The 22,249-nt window shown below is 56.5% G+C and overlaps 1 protein-coding gene across 5 annotated transcripts in view; it reads left to right on the top strand.

Moving 5' to 3' along the window:
- Positions 1–21,322, top strand: part of ARHGEF18 (Rho/Rac guanine nucleotide exchange factor 18) — a 100,637-nt gene extending 79,315 nt beyond the window's left edge. For all 5 annotated transcript variants that reach the window (XM_086409490.1, XM_086409492.1, XM_086409491.1 and 2 more), the window contains 18 exons: positions 1,214–1,326; positions 1,485–1,625; positions 3,288–3,538; positions 4,255–4,380; positions 6,364–6,481; positions 7,318–7,566; positions 9,756–9,832; positions 11,147–11,325; positions 12,305–12,396; positions 14,656–14,838; positions 15,946–16,035; positions 16,332–16,456; positions 17,095–17,151; positions 17,249–17,296; positions 17,415–17,885; positions 18,250–18,568; positions 19,184–19,300; positions 19,386–21,322. In XM_086409490.1, coding sequence (XP_086265616.1) covers positions 1,214–1,326; positions 1,485–1,625; positions 3,288–3,538; positions 4,255–4,380; positions 6,364–6,481; positions 7,318–7,566; positions 9,756–9,832; positions 11,147–11,325; positions 12,305–12,396; positions 14,656–14,838; positions 15,946–16,035; positions 16,332–16,456; positions 17,095–17,151; positions 17,249–17,296; positions 17,415–17,885; positions 18,250–18,568; positions 19,184–19,300; positions 19,386–19,540 — 2,911 coding nt within the window. In that variant the 3' untranslated portion in view covers positions 19,541–21,322. The remainder of the gene's footprint in view (positions 1–1,213; positions 1,327–1,484; positions 1,626–3,287; positions 3,539–4,254; positions 4,381–6,363; positions 6,482–7,317; positions 7,567–9,755; positions 9,833–11,146; positions 11,326–12,304; positions 12,397–14,655; positions 14,839–15,945; positions 16,036–16,331; positions 16,457–17,094; positions 17,152–17,248; positions 17,297–17,414; positions 17,886–18,249; positions 18,569–19,183; positions 19,301–19,385) is intronic.
- Positions 21,323–22,249: the final 927 nt, after the last annotated feature.

Raw genomic sequence — 22,249 nt, forward strand, 5'->3', positions numbered from 1 at the left:
TTAGGCTGGTTTTCCTAGGGCTTCCAGGTGGTTCTCGAAGTGCTGCATTCAGCAGCGTTCAAGTAGAAAACCTCATGTTAAAAAAAAATGTCTCTGCATGAGTCGGTGGGACAAGAAGCTGATCTTCTTTTCCCCTAGAAAGGATTCTCCCTTTAATCTGGACTGGGAATGAAGCTGTGTCCACCCTGCTCTGGCTGGAAAGAATTCTGGGGATTCCAGAGGGCACCAGTGGCTAGGAAAGGAAGCATTTAATGAATACACCTGTAGAGTGTACTTGGGTGGCTTCCCTGATGCTCAGATGGTAGAGAATCTGCCTATAATGCAGGAGACTGGAGTTTGATTCCTGGATCGGGAAGATCCCCTGGAGAAGGGAATGGCAACCCACTTCAGCATTCTTGCCTGGAGAATCCCATGGACAGAAGAGCCTGGCGGCTACAGTCCAGGGGGTTTCAAAGAGTTAGACACGGCTGAGTGACTAACGCTTTAACTCACTTTTTCATAGAATGTACTTGAACATTAAATTAGTTTTGGTGGCAGATACAGAGAGCAAACTAATGTTGCCAGTGGGGAGAGGCAAGATAGGGGCAAGGACTTAAGAGGCACAAACTACTACGTACAGAATAGATGAGCTACAGGGATGTATTGTATAGCACAGGAGATATAGCCAATATTTTATAATAACTATAAACGGAATATAAAAGTTGAGTCAAAAAAATTCTGATTCACTTTGTTATATACCCATAACTTACGTAATATTGTAGATCAACCATACTCCCTACCCTCCACCAAAAAAAAAGTTAGTTTGATGGAAGAGCTCGTCATGTCACATTCACAGGTAGTCTCCTAATTTTCAAAAATGATCTGTGACAAGGACTTCCCTGGTGGTCCAGTGGTTAAGACTGGGCACTTCCATGGCAGGGGGTGCAGGTTCAGTCCTGGTCAGGGAACTAAGATCCCACAAACCACGCAGCACAGCCAGAAAAAGAAAGGAAAAAAAAAGGTTTATGACAGAGTTAAGCCTTATATTGACATCCAGAAAGTTCTCAAATAGTGTCTAATCAAATCAAGTAACAACCTGGTTTGCTCTTAATCAAATCAAGTAATAACCTGGTTTGCTCTTATAGACTGTGTGTGTGTGTGTATGAGTGTGTGTGCGTGTGTGTGTGTGTGCGCTTAATTCAAGTTCTTTAAAGTTGTTTTTATGTCTGTTTAGACCACTCACAGGAGAGATGGATGAAACTGATACACTGTTTCCGAAGCTCAAGCAGGTGGCCGATGACTCGCTTTTTCTTACATCTTCCAGCACTGAGCCCATCTTTATAGAAGGTACCATCACCGCGATCCTTCCCCGGGTGTCACGTGGGCTCCAGTCTCTGGGAGGCATCGAGACCCATGTGCAGGCATCCAGGGGACGAGGGCGGGGGGTAGCCCCTGAGCCAGCCAGGCCCCAGCCGCCGAGCAGCAGCCTCCTGTCCTTCCCTCAGACCCCTACACTGCCTCGCTGAGAGGTGAGGTCGAAGCGGACACCCACGAGTTCGAGGCTGAGTCCTGGAGCCTCTCTGTGGACCCCGAGTATGTGAAGAAACAGAAGAGGGAGGTGGTGAAAAGGCAGGATGTGCTTTATGGTAAGGAGGCCTGCGCGCCTTCTCTTTCTTCTTTTCTCGTTTTTTTTTTTTAATTGATTCCACTGGGGAGCCGGGGCTCCACTGTCGATCCTTCCTGAGACCACGTGGCACCCTACACTTGCTCCCCTCATCCCAGGGCAACTGGGCCTTCCGGGCCAGGGATGGGGCGGCCGGGCAAGACTTTCTGAGAATCAGTCCCCGGGGAGGGGAATGGCCCAATGCCCAGTCCTTAGTCATCCCCACCTTGCTGGTGACCCCGAGGGAGAAGACCACCCAGGCCCATCCCAGCCGTCCCCAGTCAGATGACCGCAAACAGGCCCGGACAGAGCCGCAATGGGGGCTCTGAAGGCGGGTCTGTCCATCTGAATGTGACCATAACACCGGCTCCCAGGTGGGCACCTCTTCCCAGTAACCGTCAGAGAGCTAGCTGTGAGCAGCCACTCTCCTGAGACCGGATATCATGGTCACCATGGAAACCATAGCTCCCAGACACTGCCCAAACCTGGGCTGGTGCTCCCGGCAGGTCCCTCCAGGCCCCCCTCCCTGCAGCTCAGTGGTGACCACTCACCAGTGGACACTCAACTCCTTCCGCGTTTTACACACTCAGCTCCCTGCCAGGGCCAGAGCAAGTAGGGGTGTGGGCAAGGAGGAGAGCCCGGGCCAGCCAGGGGTCCTGCAGACAGGGCCGGTGGGGGCAGCAGTCCACCGCTTCCATCTGGACAGCGCTTCGCCTCGCTGTCTCCACAGCTGGACAAGCACAGAGTCCTTCCAGCCCCATGGCTGGCAGCCCTGGAACGGGCCGATGCTATTAAGCTTTCCCTTAAACTTTTTATTTTAAATTGGAGTATAACTGATTAACGGGCTTTTCTGATGGCTCAGTGGTTAAGAATCTGCCTGCCAAGCAGGAGACGTGGGTGTGATCCCTGGATTGGAACGATCCCCTGGAGAAGGATATGGCTGACTACCCACTCCAGTATTCTTGCCTGGGAAATCCCATGGACAGAGGAGCAGAGCCTGGCAGGCTACAGTCCATGGGGTCACAAGAGAGACACAGCGTAGTGACTAAACAACAGCAATAGCCAGTGAACAACATGGTGATAGTTTCAGGTGGACAGCATCAGGAATCAGCCGTGCGCATACATGTATCCTCTTGACTTCTGTTTCATCTCTGACAGCTTCAAGACCTTAAGTTAAACAACAGAAAAACTTCATCACAAAATCTAATCTTTATTTGCTTTTAACATGAATTAAAAATCCTCCCTTGAGCTTCACTTTTCCTATCAGTTACAGTCTGGGGCGAGTCTCTGACACAGCACCAGCGTGTGAGTTTCACATCCCAGGGAGGGATGTCCATCAGAACAGTCTTGTTTCAAGCAGCCTGAAAACGTCTTCAGTTGACATTAGACAGAAAACCCTCCTGTGAAGTTGAGGTCTCGGCATACATCCAGTCCTCCCTTTCCTGGTGTGTGTCCACCTCCTTAAGCTGGGCCCTGGGCAGTGCTGGGCCAGGGAGGACGGGAGGCCTGGCCCCTGGGAGGTCAGACGACTATGATGAGGGCTTCGAGGAAAGCTGAGAGGCCAGACTGGCCCATAGTGAGACGAGGGAGGGCCCAGCCGGGGTGTCGACCTGTGCCGCTAATTCCCACATCCCCGCCCCCTCAGAGCTGATGCAGACGGAGGCCCACCATGTGCGGACGCTCAAGATCATGCTCAAGGTCTACTCCCGGGCCCTGCGGGAGGAGCTGCAATTCAGCCCCAAGGCCGTCAGCCGCCTGTTCCCAGGCGCGGACGACCTGCTGGAGGTGCACAGCCACTTCCTGTGTCGGCTGAAGGAGCGCCGCCTGGAGTCGCTGGAGGAGGGCAGTGCCCACAACTACATCATCCGGAAGATCGGGGACCTCCTGCTTCAGCAGGTGGGTATGGCCAGACCCACCCCCACCCCACTTTGTCCTTCTGTGTTCTGAGAGCCCAGCCCCCGAGGACAGTGGTCCTGGCCTCTCACAGCTGCCCATCTGAGGCAGGGGAGCTCAGAAACAGAGGCCTGAACAGCAAACACGCTTGTCGAGACACCGTCCAGTGTACAGGCTGTGCTTTTGTTTGGCCAGTTGGTTAGCCAGTTTTTACTTTTTTTTTGGTCTTGACACCTGCGTGGTGTTTGGACCACTGCCATGGATGGCAGGGCCATGGACCCCAAACTGACTTTTGAATGGACTTCTGGGCCGAGCCGAGATTGACAGAGGGGACCCAGGACCCCTCATCTGCCCTTGAAGCACCCGGAGCATGCGAGTCACCTAACTAAGGAGAACACGACCCTTTCATGAAAAGAAGACCCTTTTCACCTCTGATTTTTTTCTGACATTCTCTCGCTTAAATGTATTCTTCCTGGTTGGATTTCGGGGTGTTTTACAAGCACCTGTGACATGTGGAAGTTTTCTCCTTTGCCCTTTCGGTGCCCTGTTAATGAGACACCACGTGCCGAAGCATTTTGTTTGGGGCCAGCGAGCCAGACAAGAGAGTGAAACCCCAAGTCAGGTCAATCTGTGGTTTAGCAGACTCAAGCGAACGAGGTGAAGACGTTCCCCAGCAGTTTCCATGTTTCTCCTAGTAACAGGTCCACGCCTCTCCTCAGTTTTCAGGTGAAAACGGAGAGAGGATGAAAGAAAAATACAGCGTCTTTTGTAGCGGTCACAACGACGCTGTCAGTCACTACAAGTTGCTGCTGCAGCAAAACAAGAAATTTCAAAACTTGATCAAGGTAAAAAAAAAATTATTTCTTTATATTAAAAACGTATTCTCTTTGCAGTAGGTGGGTTTTTTGGTTTGTTCATGGGGAGCGGTTTTGTTTTGTTTATTTTGGTTTTCCCCACAAAACTGTAGGCATTTGGAGAGCTTTATAAAGGACTTGTTACAAAACGGTGATTTTCCAGGTTCTACCTCATTTTTAACCACAGAGTCATTTAGAACAGGGCCATGAAAGGTCTGGAAAATCCCCGGGTGTAAAGCACAGCAGGTGTGGTTTTTGTTTCCACCACAGCAGGGTGGCCCCTGAGATGCCACTCAGTGGGTGACCACCGTCCTTCAGACTGTCTAGGGGACACGAGCGTCCCCTCCGGAGCCACCTCCCCTGCCTCAGATGTTCTAGCAGATACAAGGCCTGCAAGCCTTTGCCCCTTTCTGTCCTCCGGCCGTCTGCTCCCCGCTCGTCCCCATCAGCCCATGGAATGACCCACACCTGTCCTCTGCCTGACAGCATGTGGGTGCTCAGGGCCCAGGAGCCAAGACCCCTGCCTGCCGCGTCCTGGGAGGTGCTCCTGGGCCAAGGCCGTGGGGCGCTGTCAGCATGTGCCCTGCAGCAGAAGCCCCAAAACAGCTCCATGCCTGCAGCCTGTGCCCCAAGTGACACCCAGTAAATAACGGGCTAGAGTGAAGGGCAGAGAGTCATTAAATTTCACTCCATTGTCCCGGCAGCAGACCGATGGGACAGGGAGAGGGTCGTCTAGTGGTCTGAATTCATCTGATGATGAGCACGGGGCCAGGCCGCCTGACGTCCTGAACCAGAAGCCCCTCGCAGGTGGGGGTTTCCCACGAGACAGAAGGAAACAGAGCCAAGTCTCAGGTCTCTGTCCCATCCCCTCCCATGCTCTTATAAACTGGCTCCTGGGACCTCCCTGGCAGTCCAGTGGTTAAGACTCCACGCTTCCGATGCAGGGGGCACAGGTTTGATCCTAGTCAGGGGAATTAAGATCCCACATGCCACCATGGCACAGTCAAAAATACAACGGTTCCTGGCCTTCCTAAAACACAAAGCAGAGCAGTGGGGACAGACAAGCAGAAGGAAGCACAGGAAGCTGCCCCAGCCCCCACCAAGAGGTGCTTCAGGGCTTTCCCTGCCGTCCGGTGGTTAGCACTTGCCACTTCACTGCTGTGGACCTGGATTCAATCCCTGATTGAGGAACTAAGATTCCGCAAGCTGCACAATTCAGCCAAAAAAAAGAAAGGATGGCTTCAGATGATCGCCTCTTTGGGCTCTTAGCCAGAAGCATGCACCAGCAGCCACCAGGGAGCTACTGCAGGGACCATAGGCCCAGCTGCATCAGAAGGCCTCAACAACCATCAGCAGTGTTAGGGTCTGCACATGTGCACGTGTGTGTGTGGACAGCTCTCCGGTGATTCCCAAAATCCACACCAGCTAGTTTCTTCCTCATGGCTTTTGTAGAGCCCTGCATTTTACAGCAAGTGAGTCAACCTCTGGCTTCTTGGCCTTTCTGTATATAGCAGGCACTCCTTGCTTTCTTTTTTTAATTTTTTATTTAGTTAGTTATTTTTGGCTGTGCTGGGTCTTCATTGCTGCATGCGGGCTTTCTCTGGTGGCAAGCGGGAGCTACTCTTCATTGCAATGCATGGGCTTCTCACTGCAGTAGCTTCTTTTTGAGAAGCACAGGCTCTAGGGCGGATGGGCTTTAGTAGTCACAGCATGTGGGCTCAGTTGCTCCTTGGCATGTCGAATCTTCCCGGACCAGGGTTCAAATCGGTGTCCCCTGCATTGCAAGGTGGACTCTCAACCACCGGACCACCAGGGAAGCCCGGTCCCTGCTTTCAAGTGTCTGCTGAAGCAACAAAGAAAAGGTCCCCATGAACTGATAAAGGAAAGGGTCCCCAGCCCCCCATGTCCCACCGTTAATGATTCGGCAGGAAACAGATGCCCATACGGCATGGCTTTGTCTTCTCCATTTCACAGAGAATCGGCAACTTCTCCATCGTGAGGCGGCTCGGCGTGCAGGAGTGTATCCTCCTGGTCACCCAACGCATCACCAAGTACCCTGTGCTGGTAGAGCGAATTATCCAGAATACAGAAGGTATGCCAGCCCTCCTGCCTTGCCTGTCCACGCTGGGTGGGGAGGAGGGTCTCAGTCTCCCCGCCCCCGTCCTAACAGTGGATTAGACAGTCTGCTCTGCAATCTGTCCTGGATTCAGCCAGGCTCAGCGATCATTAACTGAGCTCCCACCTTGTAGAATCTACCCTCCTGGGGGCTGGGATTTCCAACTTGAGAAACACAGGGTGTTTGGTCTCCCTTGCCTGCACCCCCCCTTCAGTTCCTGCAAAGTCTCAACTAGAGCAGTTGAACTAGTATTGAAGAGTCAGTGGAAGGGTGCAAGCTGTGTTCTGGCTAAGGACCTCCGTGTCACATGCCTGGTGCAATGGAGGGCAGAGAAGATGAACATGTAGCCCAGCCCAGGGTTCTCAAAGGCCAGGGCAGTACTGACCACACCTCCCTTGTTTTCTCCAGGGGATTTGGGCAGTGGGAGGATGCAGGAGTCCCGCTGCCCTTGGAGTGGGAGGAGCCAGCCCTTGGTGATGGGGGGGGGACGGTGGTGGGAGTCTTTTTCGGAGAGCTGGAGGGCAGGGGGAGGCTGGTGACCCAGGGCTGTGGAGGGCCGTTTTAATTGCTTGACTTGCGCCTCAGCTTCTACATTCAACAAACGCTCTGTCTTGGTGTCAGCCAGGCGCTGGGCTGTTACCTTTACTTAGGAGAAGCGTTTATCTCTCGGGAGACTTGAGCTGGAAGGTGACTCTCGAGGCCGCTCTGAGCCATGGCCTCGGGAGACACCTCCTCGACCCCATAGCCTGCCTGCCTCCATCACGTGTGTGGATGCAGACCAAGGAAAGCGCTAACTCTGCCATGTGTGGTAGCTGGCTCCGAGGACCACAGAGACCTGACCCAGGCCCTGAACCTCATCAAAGACATCATCTCACAAGTGGACGCCAGGGTCAGTGAGTGCGAGAAGGGCCAGCGCCTCAGGGAGATCGCTGGGAAGATGGACCTCAAGTCCTCCAGCAAGCTCAAAAATGGGCTGACCTTCCGCAAGGAGGACATGCTGCAGAGGCAGCTCCACCTGGAGGGCACCCTGTGCTGGAAGACCACCTCTGGGCGCCTGAAAGGTAAAGCCCTGCGCCGGCTGCCTCTGCTGGGCTCCATCATGGCGTGGTCAGCGCCATCTTGGATCAGTGGCACCATCTTGGGTTGGTGAATGTCATCCTGGGTTGGTGGTACCATTTTAGAGTAGTAGGTGCCATCTTGCATTAGTGGCACCATCTTGTATCAGTGGCACCACCTTGGAGTGGTGGGTGCCATCTTGGAGTGGTGGGTGCCATCCTGGATCGGTGGCACCATCTTGGAGTGGTGGGTGCCATCTTGGATCGGTGGCACCATCTTGGAGTGGTGGGTGCCATCTTGGATCGGTGGCACCATCTTGGAGTGGTGGGTGCCATCTTGGATCGGTGGCACCATCTTGGAGTGGTGGGTGCCATCTTGGCTCGGTGGCACCATCTTGGAGTGGTGGGTGCCATCTTGGCTCGGTGGCACCATCTTGGAGTGGTGGGTGCCATCTTGGCTCGGTGGCACCATCTTGGAGTGGTGGGTGCCATCTTGGCTCGGTGGCACCATCTTGGAGTGGTGGGTGCCATCTTGGCTCGGTGGCACCATCTTGGAGTGGTGGGTGCCATCTTGGCTCGGTGGCACCATCTTGGAGTGGTGGGTGCCATCTTGGCTCGGTGGCACCATCTTGGAGTGGTGGGTGCCATCTTGGATCGGTGGCACCATCTTGGAGTGGTGGGTGCCATCTTGGATTGGTGGCTGCCATCTTGGAGTGGTGGGTACCATCTTGGAATAGTGGGTGCCATCTTGGATCAGTGACACCATCTTGGAGTAGTGGGTGCCATCTTGGATCAGTGGCACCATCTTGGAGTGGTTGGTGCCATCTTGGATCGGTGGCACCATCTTGGAGTAGTGGGTGCCATCTTGGATCGGTGGTACCATCTTGGAGTGGTGGGTGCCATCTTGGATTGGTGGCACCATCTTGGAGTGATGGGTGCCATCTTGGATCAGTGTTACCACCTCGGAGTGGTGGGTGTAATGTTCGAGTGGTGGATGCTATCTTGGATCAGCGGCACCATTTTGGAGTGGTGGGTACCAGCTGACACAGAGCCACCACTTCATGGCTAAAGGATGGTTATATAGCAAGTCGGGAGGAGTGGAGAATCAGAGCAGGAGCAAGCTGGAGGTGGCTGCAGGGGCGCCCTCTGTCTCCAGTGATGGAGGTGGTATGGTGCACACAGCAAGGGCCACCAGGTGAAGAGGGCGCAGCGAGTCACCGACTCCTGAACAGAAACCCAGCATATCATGACTCCCTGACTCAGCAGAGGCCTCAGAGTTCTAAACAACAGTAACAGGCCCCAGTGGGGGTAGAGAATGCGACGTGGGTGTCACCCCTGCTGCTTGGGGCAAGCTCCAAGCCCTCCTTTTGAGATCTGCTGTGCCGTTCCAAACCAGAGCTCAGGGCTCATCCTTGAGTGTCCTGTCCGTTCCATGAGCCTCTGGAAACACCCATCGCCTGTCCTTTGGCCTCAGCATCTTTAAAGATCTCTGGGGAAGTGTCACAGGTGGCCAGATGACAGAAAGTGTCTGTTCTCCATGTGAGCAGGTGAGCAGCGAGAAGATACGGTTTACAACTGAGACCCACTATGTGCCCAGCACCAAGGCAGGTGGCCGAGGCCCTACCCCGTGGGGCTCCAGCCGGTGGACAGAGAGAAGTAAACAGGAAAACAGTGAAAAGCTCAGTACGTGCTTCAGAGGAACCCCGCAGGCTTCAGTGCAGGAGAATTCCATAAGGGGAGGGTATCTAACTGGGGTGGGGTATCCTGAGCAAGCTCCCTGAGGAGGCGGTGTTTTCATTTCCCACAGCGCTAGTGCTGCTGTTAGAAACACAGCTTAGGATTCGCACCCCTGTGTACCAGCTCTGCCTGGCGGTCACCTCACGATGTCTCCACAGGGACAGGGCTCCAAGCCTGCCACCACCAGGAAGCTCTGGCGCCTGGGGACGAGAGTATATCCGTGGCAGGAGGCAGGATGCGAGGGTCCAGGGGTTCGCTGTTAAATGTTGAAACCAGGAGAGGGGAGGGGAGGGGTCAAGTAGAAGCTGGGACACCCCCCGACACTGGGCTCCTGCAGAAGCATCATGGCACCGACTTAGCGCCACAGGGCCGAGGCCACCTGGGCTTCCGTCTGCCTGGCGGGATCCACACGGCCACGGGGACCCTGAAAGACATCTCCTTTCATGCTCTCCCTTTAGACGTCCTCGCAGTCCTGTTGACAGATGTGCTGCTGCTGCTCCAAGAAAAGGATCAGAAATACGTCTTTGCATCCGTGGTACATGTCCTGTCCCTTCGCTACTCAAAACCTGCCCACATGGAGGCAGCTGAGGGGCAGGAGCAACCAGGGGGCTACCTCAGTGCTGGGGCAGGGGGGTGGCCCGAGAGCATGGTGACTAGAGAAGCACACCCATATGTTACTCTGTCGTCCCAGGCCCTCCCAGGGCCAGAAGGTGCCAGCAAGGCAGGAGTAGACTTTGCCAAAACCAAGGTCCCGTGCAGTGGCTTGAGGGGGCCTCAGGGTCATGCCAAGGCTGCCCGGTCACCCCTGAGGATGCGGCTCAGGCAGCCGCCATCCTGTGAGCTGTGGCTGCGTTGGCCCCATGGCCCACTGGTCCTAGAACAGCCACATTACAGGAGCTCCCCGCTGGGGAGGACTCGGAGTCAGTCTGGGGTCCATCCACCCCACCTGGCCCTTGTCTACCAGGGAGTTGGCCTCTTCCCCCTCTCACCTGGGTGACCCATGAATACCCACTGCTGAGTCCCCCTGGAGAGGATGAGGGACTTTGTCACTCAACTCTGGAGTCTCATCCCTTTCCCAGAGACTTAAACTGGCTTCTCAAGAAGTTTCCAGAAGTAGGTTGCGCTGTCACGCCCATGACCCCAGCAAGCGTCATGCGTGCTGGGTGTTCACTCCCACGAGGGCGACACCATGTCTGCTGCTCCCCAAGTCCCCCACCTGGCCACCCTCTGTGTGTGCCTGGATCCTGATCATCACCTCTGCTCAGAAAGACCCCAGTCCTGTTGGGTCAGGGCCACCCCCCTCAGCCCTCACTTCAACTTAATCACCCCTTTAACAACTCTGTCTCCATATACCATTATGTTTTCTGAGATTAGGACCTCGGCATATGGATTTAGCTAGGGTCAGTGGCGGCTAGAGACCAGTTCAGCCCATAACAACCAGTTACAAGCGTGCCTTTTACTGGTCGGTCAGAGCACTGCCTCTTGGGGGATGCCCAGAGATTGGGAATACTGCTTGGCTCTGATTGTTTGGGACACAGGTTTGGGAGGAAGTGTTTGTTACCATAGACCACCAGCTGTTATATTGCTGAGTTTTGTACAGCATTCATGCATTAGCGATCATAAAACATCTCTTAAGCACATTGAACAGACACATGAAAAATGATGTGAGGATATCATCACCATAGTGCCTTTTTCCCCCTAGATGGAAAAACCTTTCTCCCTTGAATTGGAGGATAAGCGGGGTGCACGCCCCCACCCCCGTCCCCTTCCCCTCCAGCTCGCGGTTCCACAGCTGTGGGGCAGCAGCAGGTACAGGGTCACCCTCCCTGTTCCCCTCCCACCTGTGCAGGACTCCAAGCGCCCCGTCATCTCGCTGCAAAAGCTGATCGTGAGGGAGGTAGCCAACGAGGAGAAAGCCATGTTTCTGATCAGTGCCTCCCTGCATGGGCCCGAGATGTACGAGATCTATACCAGCTCGAAGGAAGACAGGAACACCTGGATGGCCCACATCCGGAGGGCCGTGGAGAGGTGAGGGGCCCGGCAGGCCTTCCCACCCCCCATGGCTGCACCCTCGGCTCTGTTGTTGTTGCTCAGTCACTCAGTCCTGTACGACTCTTTGCAACCCCCTGGACTGCAGCCCACCAGGCTCCTCTGTCTGTGGGATTTCCCAGGCAAGAATACTGGAGTGGGTTGCCATTTCCTTCTCCAGGGCATCCTCCCGACCCAGGGATCGAACCCCCATCTCCTGCATTGGCAGGCGGGTTCTTTATCACTGAGCCACCAGGGAAGCCCTTGGCTTCGGCAGCTGGCAAGTTGGCAGATGCCTAGAAGTGCCCGTGAGGTGCTGGGCTCGCAGGCAGGCGGGAGACCCCTGTGCTTTTCCCCTCCCTCTCATTCCACCTCGGTGCTCTGTCCCTCCCCTCATCTGAGGGCAGACAGACAGCCCCATTGGGCTCCTTCCGACATGACTAACTGCATGTCTCTGGGACAGGGATGCAGGGTTGGCAGCTCTAATCTTCTGTATTGGTGGGCTGTCTCCCTCCCACAAAGGGGGCTGTTCTTCCCCCTCCAACCACAGACCCCAGCCCTGTGGCTCCGTGTGATGCCTGGCTTATGGTCCTCAGATGGGGCCGGGGGTCTGGCCCCCACGCCCAGCCTGCTGCCTCTCTTTATACGCAGGAGCTTCCCTTAGTCTGCTCAGCCTGCCCTCAGTGCTCAGCTTCAGCTCTGCTGGGCTGGCAGCCTCCCATGCCTGGGAGGCCCCAGGGAATGAATTGCCCCAAATAGTGTCCAGGTATTTAAAACGTGTGGCCGATGGTTTCCCAACACTTGGAGACTGGATGCACGCTGATGGCTGTGTCTCTTCCTCAAGGTTGGCCACTAACAAGCTACATCTCTCAGCACATCAGAGATGCTTTTTGCAGTGGCTTCTCCAGGTGGACCTCTGCCAGCTCAGAGGCAGCCAGTCCCTGGAGTGCGCTCACCCATCCGTCCCCTCTCCCTACAGCTGCCCAGACGAAGAGGAAGGGCCCTTCAGCGAGGCCGAAGAGGAAAAGAAGGTGGTCGAGACGCGTGCTGTGAGGCTGAGGGACTTCCAAGGTGAGAGGGGAGGGAATCAGTCCGACCTCCACACCCATGACCCAGCCCTCACCTGGTGACACGGCCCCGGGAGCCCTCCTGGGCCCAGTGGTGGCCCTTCCCTTCTGTCCCATGAGGGTTGGCCATGGAGCAGATCACTGCCCACACATCCAGGGCTTGAACTGTGGGATGGCCCTTGCCCTGGGGTAATGATCTTCCAGGGAGCATGTGGGAAAGGGATTGGGGGGCTCTGGGGTTCCTCCTGGGGTCCTCGCTCAGGAAGGGACTCGACGTGGTATCCCACGTCAAGTGCGTCAGACCCTCCAGGTCCCTGTGAAAGCTGGGACCCCCACGGCCTCCTCCTAAAGTCGAGTGGATTCAGGCCATCCTGGTTTTGCAACCAGCCACACTGACTTCCTCTTCCATCTGGATATTTTTTTAGCTACATTATCGAACTGTATTCCACATACCACACAGGTCACCCATTCACAACATGCCATGCAGTGGCTTTAGTCTATATCAAAAGGTGGTGCAACGGTCCCGACAGTTTCAGGCTGTTTTCATCACCCCAAAAAGAAACCCCATCCCCGTTAGCCATCACTCCCGCTCTTTCTCCACCCCTAGACCCTGGGAACCTCTGTCCTACTGTCTGGGAATTTAGCTATTCCACACATCTCTTATCAATGGGGACATTTGTCCCTTTGTGACGGGTCTGTCTCACTGCATGATGTTTTCAAGGTTCATCCGTGCAACAGGCTCTTTTCTTTTTTAAAGCTGAATAATATTCCATCTTATCATTGGACCACATCACGCTTATTTTCCTCCCCAGTTTTCACAGCTTCCTGTGCAGTTTCAGCGAGGTCATTGCCAAAAATAAGTCCAAGTACTTTGTGATCTCAGTCAATTCCCCTCTTCTCCCGTTCTTATCGTGATCTTTATATTCAACTTAGATAACATGGAAGCAGTAAGCACCTAAAATTAGGTAGTGTGTATTTTATTTCTCTGTGTGAGGAGAGGTGCACGTTGGAGGGTATTCAGGAATAAAATTATTCAAAGGAAAGGGGAAATCCCCTTGACCCCAAAAGTATCATGCTAACATACTGCTCATTTCACCCCCTCCTCACTCTTGTATTCCTGCCGAAGGGTAATTAATAAAGTACAGGCCTTGCCCAGACACATCTCCACAGACACCTCAGAGTCATCCAGGAATGTCTCGTTGTCACCCATTCCTGACGAGTTGTGGTGAATTAGAAATCGGTATCTTCTTCACTGAACTCTTCTTTCCCATCTTGGACTGAAAGCCAATCTCATCCTTCACACTGGAAGGTCAGGGACCCTCCCATCAAAGCTAGGATCGAGACAGGGCACCCCCCCCTACCATCACCACCATTAGTATCTCCACCCTGGACTTTCCAGCCAGGGTAATAATGGGAAGACTCTGAAGTAAGAGATCACAGTTGCGGAAATTCCCTTGTGATCCAGTGGTTAGGACTCCACACTTTCACTGCCAAAGGCACAGGTTCAATCCCTGGTCGGGGAACTAAGCTTCCACAAGCCATTCTGCACAGCCAAAAAGAAAATGGAAAAAAAAATCACAATTGGAAGGGAGGTGGCAGAATTATTTTTTGCAGGTGACAGGATTATCTGCCTAGGAAATCTGATAGAATCAACTGGAAAACTATTGGAAATGTTAAGAGAACTAAATAATTTAGCTAAATAGGATGTGTGTATATATATATATATATACACACTAGCAGTCATGTGAGAAAGTCTAGTAAAATAAGTCGTAGTCACAGCAGCAAAAAAGCTATGGGGACTTCCCTGGTGGTTCAGTGGTTAAGACTCCACACTTCCATTGCAGGGGACTCGGGTTGATATCCTTGGTCAGGGAACTAAGATCCCACATGCTGTGAAATGTGGCCAGAAATAAAAATTTAAAAAGTATAAAACCCAGAGACTTGTAAGAAGGCTTTCAAGATTAGAAAACTAAGTCTTTAAAGGCTCTCGGTTTGTCCCAAACTAATAAATTTAGTCTGCTATGGCCCTGCCCCACACTCCCACCATATTTGATCTTTTTATAATTGAGGGAAGCAAGCAGGAGGCAGGGCCACACCCTTGCCTGCCTCTCGGGAATTCTGGATGAAGGGAGTGGTCCAGGACAGGATGAGGGTCAGTGGGAACGCCGGAGGCCCTCCTGGCCCAGCGAGGCATCATGACAGCCGGTTCCTGGGGGAAACCACCCCAGAGGAGGCTTACCACCACCTCACGGCCACCTTGCAGAGCGACTGAACAGGAAAGACCAGCAGATTGCACAGAGCCTGAGCGAGAAGCAGCAGATCTACCTGGAGATGGCCGAGATGAGCGGGCTCGAGGACCTCGCCCTGTCTCGGCTTCTCTTCCGGGGAGGGGACCCCCCTGAGAACCTGCAGGGCGAGCTGATTCTCAAGTCAGCCATGAGTGAGAGTGAGTAGCCACCAGCCCACCCCTGCAGCCCAGCCCCATCATTCCTGGGGCCTCCCAGGGGACCCCAGGCCGGGCACACAGCCCTGTGTGGCCTACCAGCCACCCCATCCCCATGTGCTTCTGCCCGATTCTGTTAGAGCTGGAAGGTCCCTGGACCAGTTGGGTGCCAGCCCCTCGATGCAGACTCCAAGCACCATCTCACATTCACTCAATAAACATTCCCAGTGCCTGCCGAGCTCCAGGCCCCATGCTGGGCAGGGGGGATCTCAAATTGACTGAGATGGTTCCTCTTTCTGATAAGTGGATCACTGATGCTCTCCCCAGAAAAAGACACACATACAAGTTTGATGGGTCATTTTAGGGGCTCCTGGTCCCCGTAGCTGAGGGGTGCTGGCCGATAAGCGGCCTGCTTCCCAGAGCCATCAGGGTCCTTGTGGAGCCCCTAGCATCTTCCACATGGCTGCTGAGTCCTGTGCCAGGCCAGGGGCTTTGCTGGGCAGGATGGCCAGTGCTTATCCAATCTGACAGCACAGCCAGGGCTGCTCTTCCATCAACCGGCAAGACAGACAGGGTCCTGCCCTCCAGAACTTTCCATCAGAGTGAAGAGAAAAGGCGGGAAGGGTCCCATGTGGACTCAGTCTTGCTCTCTCCAGCCAAGCCACCGTCTCCGATGTCTGTAGTCACCACTGTTCCTGGGCCCTGAAACTCCCTTGTGTCTGGTGCCTCAGCCTAGAACATTCTCCCCACCCCCTCACCTGGCCAAAGTTTGTGTCCTCAAGCACCTTGTGTGACCACCCCTGCCCCCTCCCCTCGAGGCCACCTCCTGTGTCTCCTGCCCATCTGTGTGACCATCAGCACACAGGTAGTGGCCATGCTGAGTTCCCTCCCAGGCCCAGGGCCCCCCACCTCCCACCCCATGGTCCCCTGAGATCCCACTTCTCCTGTAGATTGGCATGTCCTAGGCGCAGCACCTGTGCAGGGGGTGCCCAGGATAGTGGGTAACCGACACCCTTTGAGGCCTCTGCCTGGGTCCCTGAATTTGGCTCTGAATGCCCAGGGTGGAGCCAGAGGGTGACTCAGCTCCCCTCCATCCCCTTCCTTCCACAGTCGAAGACATCCAGAGTTTCATCTGCAGGCGGCTGGGCAACGCCTACTGCCAGGCAGAAGACGGGGGCAGCGCAGGCAGCCCAGGCAAGGGTAAATGGTGCTGCCACCTGCTGGGGACCCCGGAGCTCGGCAACCATGGGAGGGCGTGCCTTTCCACGGCTTCTGGGCGTTTGCTCTTCAGCATCTCTCTGCTGCTTCCCTCGACCTTCTGTAAACACCAGGGTCAGGTTTCTGGAACTTCCTGGGTTTTGTCAGTCATGTTCTGACAGCAGCACCCAAGCCAGTTTCTGCGGCCCAGGTTCCCTACCCAGCCAGGGGATGAGGTGGGGCGGGGAGCAGGGCAGGTGGGACCCGAGGCATCTCACGCGCCTGGCTTGGGGTTTCAGACGGCAGTCTTCAGAAGAACATGTGCAGCAGTGACCTCAGCCCCCGAGACTGGCAGGGCCTGGTGAGCAGCCTGGACTCGAGGCCTGGAGACACCCAGGGGGCCCCCGAGGAAGCCTCAAAGGTGGTACGTTGCCTCCTTGGGATGTGCCTGAGCTCAGTACAGAGTCAGCCCATATCCCTATAATTATCCTCTGAGGCCGAACAGCCTGTGTTTGGTTTGTCTGGTTTTTCCCTCTTGGGGCAAATAGCAGCCAGTGCTACCCCACTCGGCAGTGACTAATCGTTAATGTGCAAAAGGACATGCGGGTTCCTCCTGCAGTCCCAAGGAAGGGCAGGGTGGGAGGCGCACAGGAAGGAGGCAGGGGAGGGGACCCGCTCAGGGCAGTGGCCTCATCAGTAGGTGAGAGGTACTAGGCGGGGACCACCAGCTGGCAGTCTACACAGGTGTCCACCTTCCATGGATGTGACGTCACTGGCTGTTCCTCTCTTTGGCTCCTAAGGCCCACCCTTGCCAAGCACTGGGCTCAGAGTCCCAGCTCTGGGCTCCTCAGAGCCTCGCACGTGGGCCCACACCCCTGCACCCTCCTACCTCCCAGGAACCACCCTTCGCCCTTAATTCTCCAGACACCAAGGCTGGCACAAGTCAGATGAGCAGAGGGGGGGCTGGTCCCATGCTAAGGGGATGTCTCATCAATAGTAAGTGGGTCCCACTCAAGTCAGATTGGCCTGTAAAGGCTCTATGTGTTGATGCTGTCTCCCCAGGCAGAGTCACCAGGTGCAGACCCTGGCCCCCACCCACCTGCGGTCCTGGAGTTGGAGGTAAGTGAAGGTTTGTGTGTCCCCGTCCCCACACCTACTCCCTGGGACCCAGCGGGGCTTCCTGCAGCGCCCAGTGGCCCTGTCCCTCTCTCCACAGCTCGTCCAGCGGATCCAGACGCTGTCCCAGCTGCTCCTCAGCCTCCAGGTACGGGGCCTTTGGGGAGCGCAGCGGGCCACATGTGCCCTCCTCCTTCAGGTTAAGGCTGGGGGCTGGAGGATGGCCTGGCTCTTCCTAAAGCCGGCCCTCCCCTCCGCTCCCCCAGGTGGTCATCGCCCAGCAGGACAGCTACGTGGAAATTCAGAAAGCAGCCATCCAGGAGCGCGAGAAGCAGTTCCGGCTGCAGTCAACACGCGGGAACCTGCTGCTGGAACAGGAGCGGCAGCGCAACTTTGAGAAGCAGCGAGAGGAGCTGGCAGGCGTGCAGAAGCTGCAGGGCCAGCTGCGGCTGGAGCAGCAACGCTGGGAGCGCGAGCGGGAGCAGCAGCGCCGGGAGCTGGACCAGGCCTCGGCGCGGCTGCAGCAGCGTGAGAGTGAGTTGCTGCGGCTGCAGGAGCGGCTGAACCAGGAGCGCGAGGAGCTGGAGCGCCAGCGCCAGGCCTACCAGCATGACCTGGAGCGGCTGCGCGAGGCCCAGCGCGCCGTGGAGCGGGAGCGCGAGCGCCTAGAGGTGCTGCGCCGGCTCAAGAAGCAGAACACAGCGCCTGGGGCGCTGCCGCCGGAGGCACTGGCGGAGGTGAGCACCGGCCTAATGGTGCCTGTGCCTGAGAGCCTGAGTGTGCACATGCGTGGGTGGGTACGTGCCTGTGTTTTCGGGACAAGGGAGGAATGTTGACTCCATCAGGCCTACACCAGACTCTATGCCCAGATGGGACCCTCCGAACTAAGAGGCTTCGGTTAAGCCATGCCGGGCCCGGGAGGTGGGCAGGCACGCCAGCTCCATCCAACCTCCAAAACCCCACCTCCACCCTGGAGCCTGCAAAGTGTGGGGGCTGGTGCATGGCACCGTGCTGATCCGCAGGGCGCTGCCCCTCCTCAGTACCCCAAGAAGGGCTTCCAGCAGGAACAGCGTTGGGACGTGTCTTCTGTGGCTTTTTCAGACCCAGCCTCTAAGCCACACTCCCAGCTTCAATGGGAATGGGCTGGATGGATCCATGACCCTGACCAAAGCACCAGGGCCCCGACCCACCTCGCTGGTGTCCAGTGCGGGGTCCGAGTACGCCGAGCGCCCCGAGGTGGCCCGCAGGGACAGCGCCCCGGCCAAGAGCGAAGTGCCCATCCAACTGCTGAGTGCCACCAACCAGATCCAGAGGCAGGCAGCAGTGCAGCAGCAGATTCCCACCAAGTTGGCAGCCTCCACCAAGGGCGGAAAGGACAAGGGAGGCAAGAACCGGGGCTCCCAGCGCTGGGACAGCTCGGGTGAGTTGGGACTTCCTGGCACCCCCCTTCCCTCCCCTCACCTGGTGCCCTCCGGGCTCCTTACCTCTGGACCAGACACCGGCAGGAAACCCCAGCTGGTGATGGTGCTGAGGCCTGCGCCACACACAACCACCTACCCACCCCAGAGACTTCAGAACTCAGTTCCTGTTCCCACCTTGGCCCTCAAAACTGGGATCAGACACAAGGGAGCACCTTGGTGATTCAGAAACGGGCCTCGGAAACCCCCGTGCAGAGGGAGAAAGTGTGCCAGTGACTGACACTGCTTACTCCCCACTGAGTCCTCGCCCCAGAGCCAGTGTTCCCCAGTAAGAAGGCCCTGGGGCCCTCCTGGGGAACAGGGCCCTGGTCTCAGGACCCCAGGCTGCAGCATCACAGAGCCTCTTGTCTGAAGATTGAACGAGTCCAGGGGCCCCCCTCGTTCGCCAGGGGTGTCTGCTCTGGGTTTTGTCAGTGAATTCGGGGCCTGTTGTCTGAGCGGCGTCCCTCCCTGGGAACCGGCACTGGAGAAAGTGTGGGCGAGGAGTGGGGCGAGGTCCAGGTGCTCTGGCACTGGCAGCGAGACTGCAGACCCCAGTATCTTCCACCCTCTTTCAGCCTCGTTTGACCTGAGGCAGCCACTGCTTCTCAACAAGCTCATGGGCAAAGAAGAGAACACCTCTCGGAACCGCCGCTCGCTGAGTCCCGTCCTGCCCAGCTCCACGCCCCACCAAGGTGAGCGAGCCGGCCCAGCCCCCTACCCCCTGGCACCCACAGTGCCTGGCTGATGCGGACACCCACCACCCCGTCTCTCTTCCAGACCCCAGCCTTCCAGCCCCGACCCCGGGCCCAGCCGATGTCCCCACCGAGTCCCTCCCTCTCAAGACCTGGGGGCCATCCTTTCCACCCGGGGCCCCGTCCTCCACACCAGTCAACAAGGAAGAAACCAGCAAGGAAGACGTCATCTTCTTCTAGGGGGCATGGCTCGGGGTGCAGACCCCTCCCTGCACCGCCCACTCTTCATGCTCTGTGGCCCCACCCCACCCCCAGCCCACCCTCTCCCCTTCCCACACAGGCCTCCTCTGACATCTGCCAGGACGGGGCAGGCAGAGCTGGCCTGCTGTCTTGAGGCTGCTCGCTCTGAAGGATTAGCAGTGGTGCCTGGGCAACTTTGTAAACCTTTTTGTTAACGTGAAAAGGAAAGTTTGTAATGGAAGGCTGAAGCAAAGCTAACCCACTGGAGCTGCCATCTGCCATCATAGCACCCCATTCCAGCAGAGGAGAGTCCCACTCTGGGCTATCTTTCCAAGGTAGTGACCAGAGCCACCAGGAGACCCTGCAGCAAGCCACAATGGCACCAGAAGGGGCCTGATGGGGTTGGCTCTGTCCACAGAATCAGGCCGAAATGACTTCTAAAGCAGAGACACGAGTGGGTTTGTGGTGAACTTCTAGGCCAGGATGCGACCCCACCCAGGGGTGGCACACAGTTCACCCAGGACAGAGGGCCACAGGGCAGGCAGGGTGGCTGAAGGGGTTGGCCCATGGCATGCAGGTATGTCCTGCAGGTTCGGAATTTCATCCTGAAAGGGGCTGACCAGGAGGGGACAGACCACCGCTCATTTTAATCTGGTGGAGGTTTTTAAAACCCACTCTTGTCAAAGTTGGTGCTTTCCCAAAGCGCCTCCCAGACTCAATGCCTGGGAAGCCAAGCCCAGGGCTTCCACCAGGGCTGGCGCATGCCTGAGGGTCCCAGCCCTGGATGGAGAGTCCTCCTTCCCCATGAGGTGGCCCCCAGCTGGCATCTCCAGTGGATGGGCAGATACTGAGGTGACACAGAGCAGCGGGAGCAGAACTTGGAAGGGACCAGTGTGGCCTGGGCAGTCACTGTTGGCAGCGAGTGCACAGATAGCCGCCTCACAGGCACCTCACGTCCAGTGAGCTGTCGCAGGTTGTCATCAGTCCCCGAGAGGAGGGCGAGGACCACTGGTCCAGCCTCGTGGTGCAGCCGCAGTTGTTGGGGTGGTGCCGCGCGTGACAGTGGGCACACCCACATTCCAGCTCTGGCCAAGTGCAGGCTCGGGGCCAGGGAGCATTCCAGCCTTTTCCTGCACCCCAGACGCCCCTGCAGAACCCAGTATCCCGCCAAGCATTGGTGGGAAGGCAGGGTCTGGGGTGGAGCAGGAGCTTGGGCACCATGGCCCACAGTGACAAGGAACTGACCGCAGTCCTGGAGTGCTCCAGAGGAGCAGCGGCCCCTCCCCGGGACACGTCCGGCCACCCATGCCACGTCTGTAACCACTGTGTTTGGTCCTGAGACGCATTGGAGCACTTTAGAAAAGCTGACTTTACATTCCTGTCCTGTCGTGAAGAGGACATTCCTGGGCCCCGTGCCCCCACCCACAGGATCCTCTCACCCACCCAGGGGATTCCTGCAGGGATAAGTTCAACGCCACGTGGTGGGAATCGGCCACAGAGGCTTCCAGGTGGTGCCTGCAGCGGGGCAGCACCATGGGCCCGTCCCACCAGGACCCCGAGGCCACTCCCAGGTACAGCCCAGTCTCGTTTGTAAAGTTAGGAGTTGAGCAAACATTCCTACTTCGGTGGGGTCTGTGCACATCTTCGTTAATTGTGACCATGACCTTAGTCAACCCGACGATCATTTTTTACAATGATAGCAGCATCTCCTCACTGGGGGTTATGTCTGAACTGCTCTAGAACTTAAGACCTGACTCTTGCAATAAACGTGTCTAGGGGGAACGGACCGGAGTCACTTTCTTTGGGGTTTTGTTCTAGGACAACCTGCCCAAACTTCAGTGCTGCAGTCTGCGTGGCGGGGGGCAACAGCACTCAGACCCTCTGTTTTGCTAGGAACCTGGGGAGCCCTGGACACCAGGCCCAAGGCCTGCTTGATGACCAGACTGTGATTCTCCACTTCTCCTGGCGGGGAGTGTAGGGAGGCAGGGACATGTCCCAGGCCAGTAACAGCCCTCACCCCCAGTCCCACTTGGCATCAGCTCCGACTAGTGACGGGATAGACCGCACAGACAACCCAGGCCAGGCAGCCTGCTCTGGATTCCACCTGGACAGTCAAGGCTGGAGGCAGTGGCAGTGCTGAGGTGGCCCCCCAGCGCATGGGTCCCCACCCATTTAGGCTGCCCCCCGCACCATGGTCCTGGGATGTCAGCCTCCTCGACGAGGGGGGACCCTACTGGCTTCTGGACCTGTCAATCTCCCTCCTCAAAGGAGCCTAATTTGCCATACACATGCTCCCCCACATCCCATGAAAAAGCTGTCTATGCCCCTGGGGCTTGGTCCCCTGGAATCATCATCTTGTTTGACCCCAACCTCTAACTGACTTGCCAGCCCAGGGAAGGGCACCGGGCAGGGGGCACAGCCACATGACTGGCAGTGCCAGCAGCTGTATCCCAGCCCTGCTGCCCAGGCCCTCGGGGATGCCAGCCCCTGGGGTACCTGTGACCTGCCGCATCACACACACAGGTGTTCACGTGGTTCCCTGGCAAGCACGCTGCCTTGCAGGTGTTAACTCAGAGTCTTCAGACAGGCAGGTGCCACTCTGACCCCCACCCTAATCTCACAGGTCCTCTGGGTGCCTGGAAGGCAGAGGGAAGGGGGAGAGTGACCTGGCCCAGCCTCCTAACCCAGAGGGAGCACCCCAGATGGACG

The sequence above is a fragment of the Bos grunniens genome, chromosome 7 (genome assembly GCF_055505025.1).
Source record: "Bos grunniens cultivar Pamir isolate PY7600 chromosome 7, Bosgru_T2T1.0, whole genome shotgun sequence".
Lineage (NCBI taxonomy): Eukaryota > Metazoa > Chordata > Mammalia > Artiodactyla > Bovidae > Bos > Bos grunniens.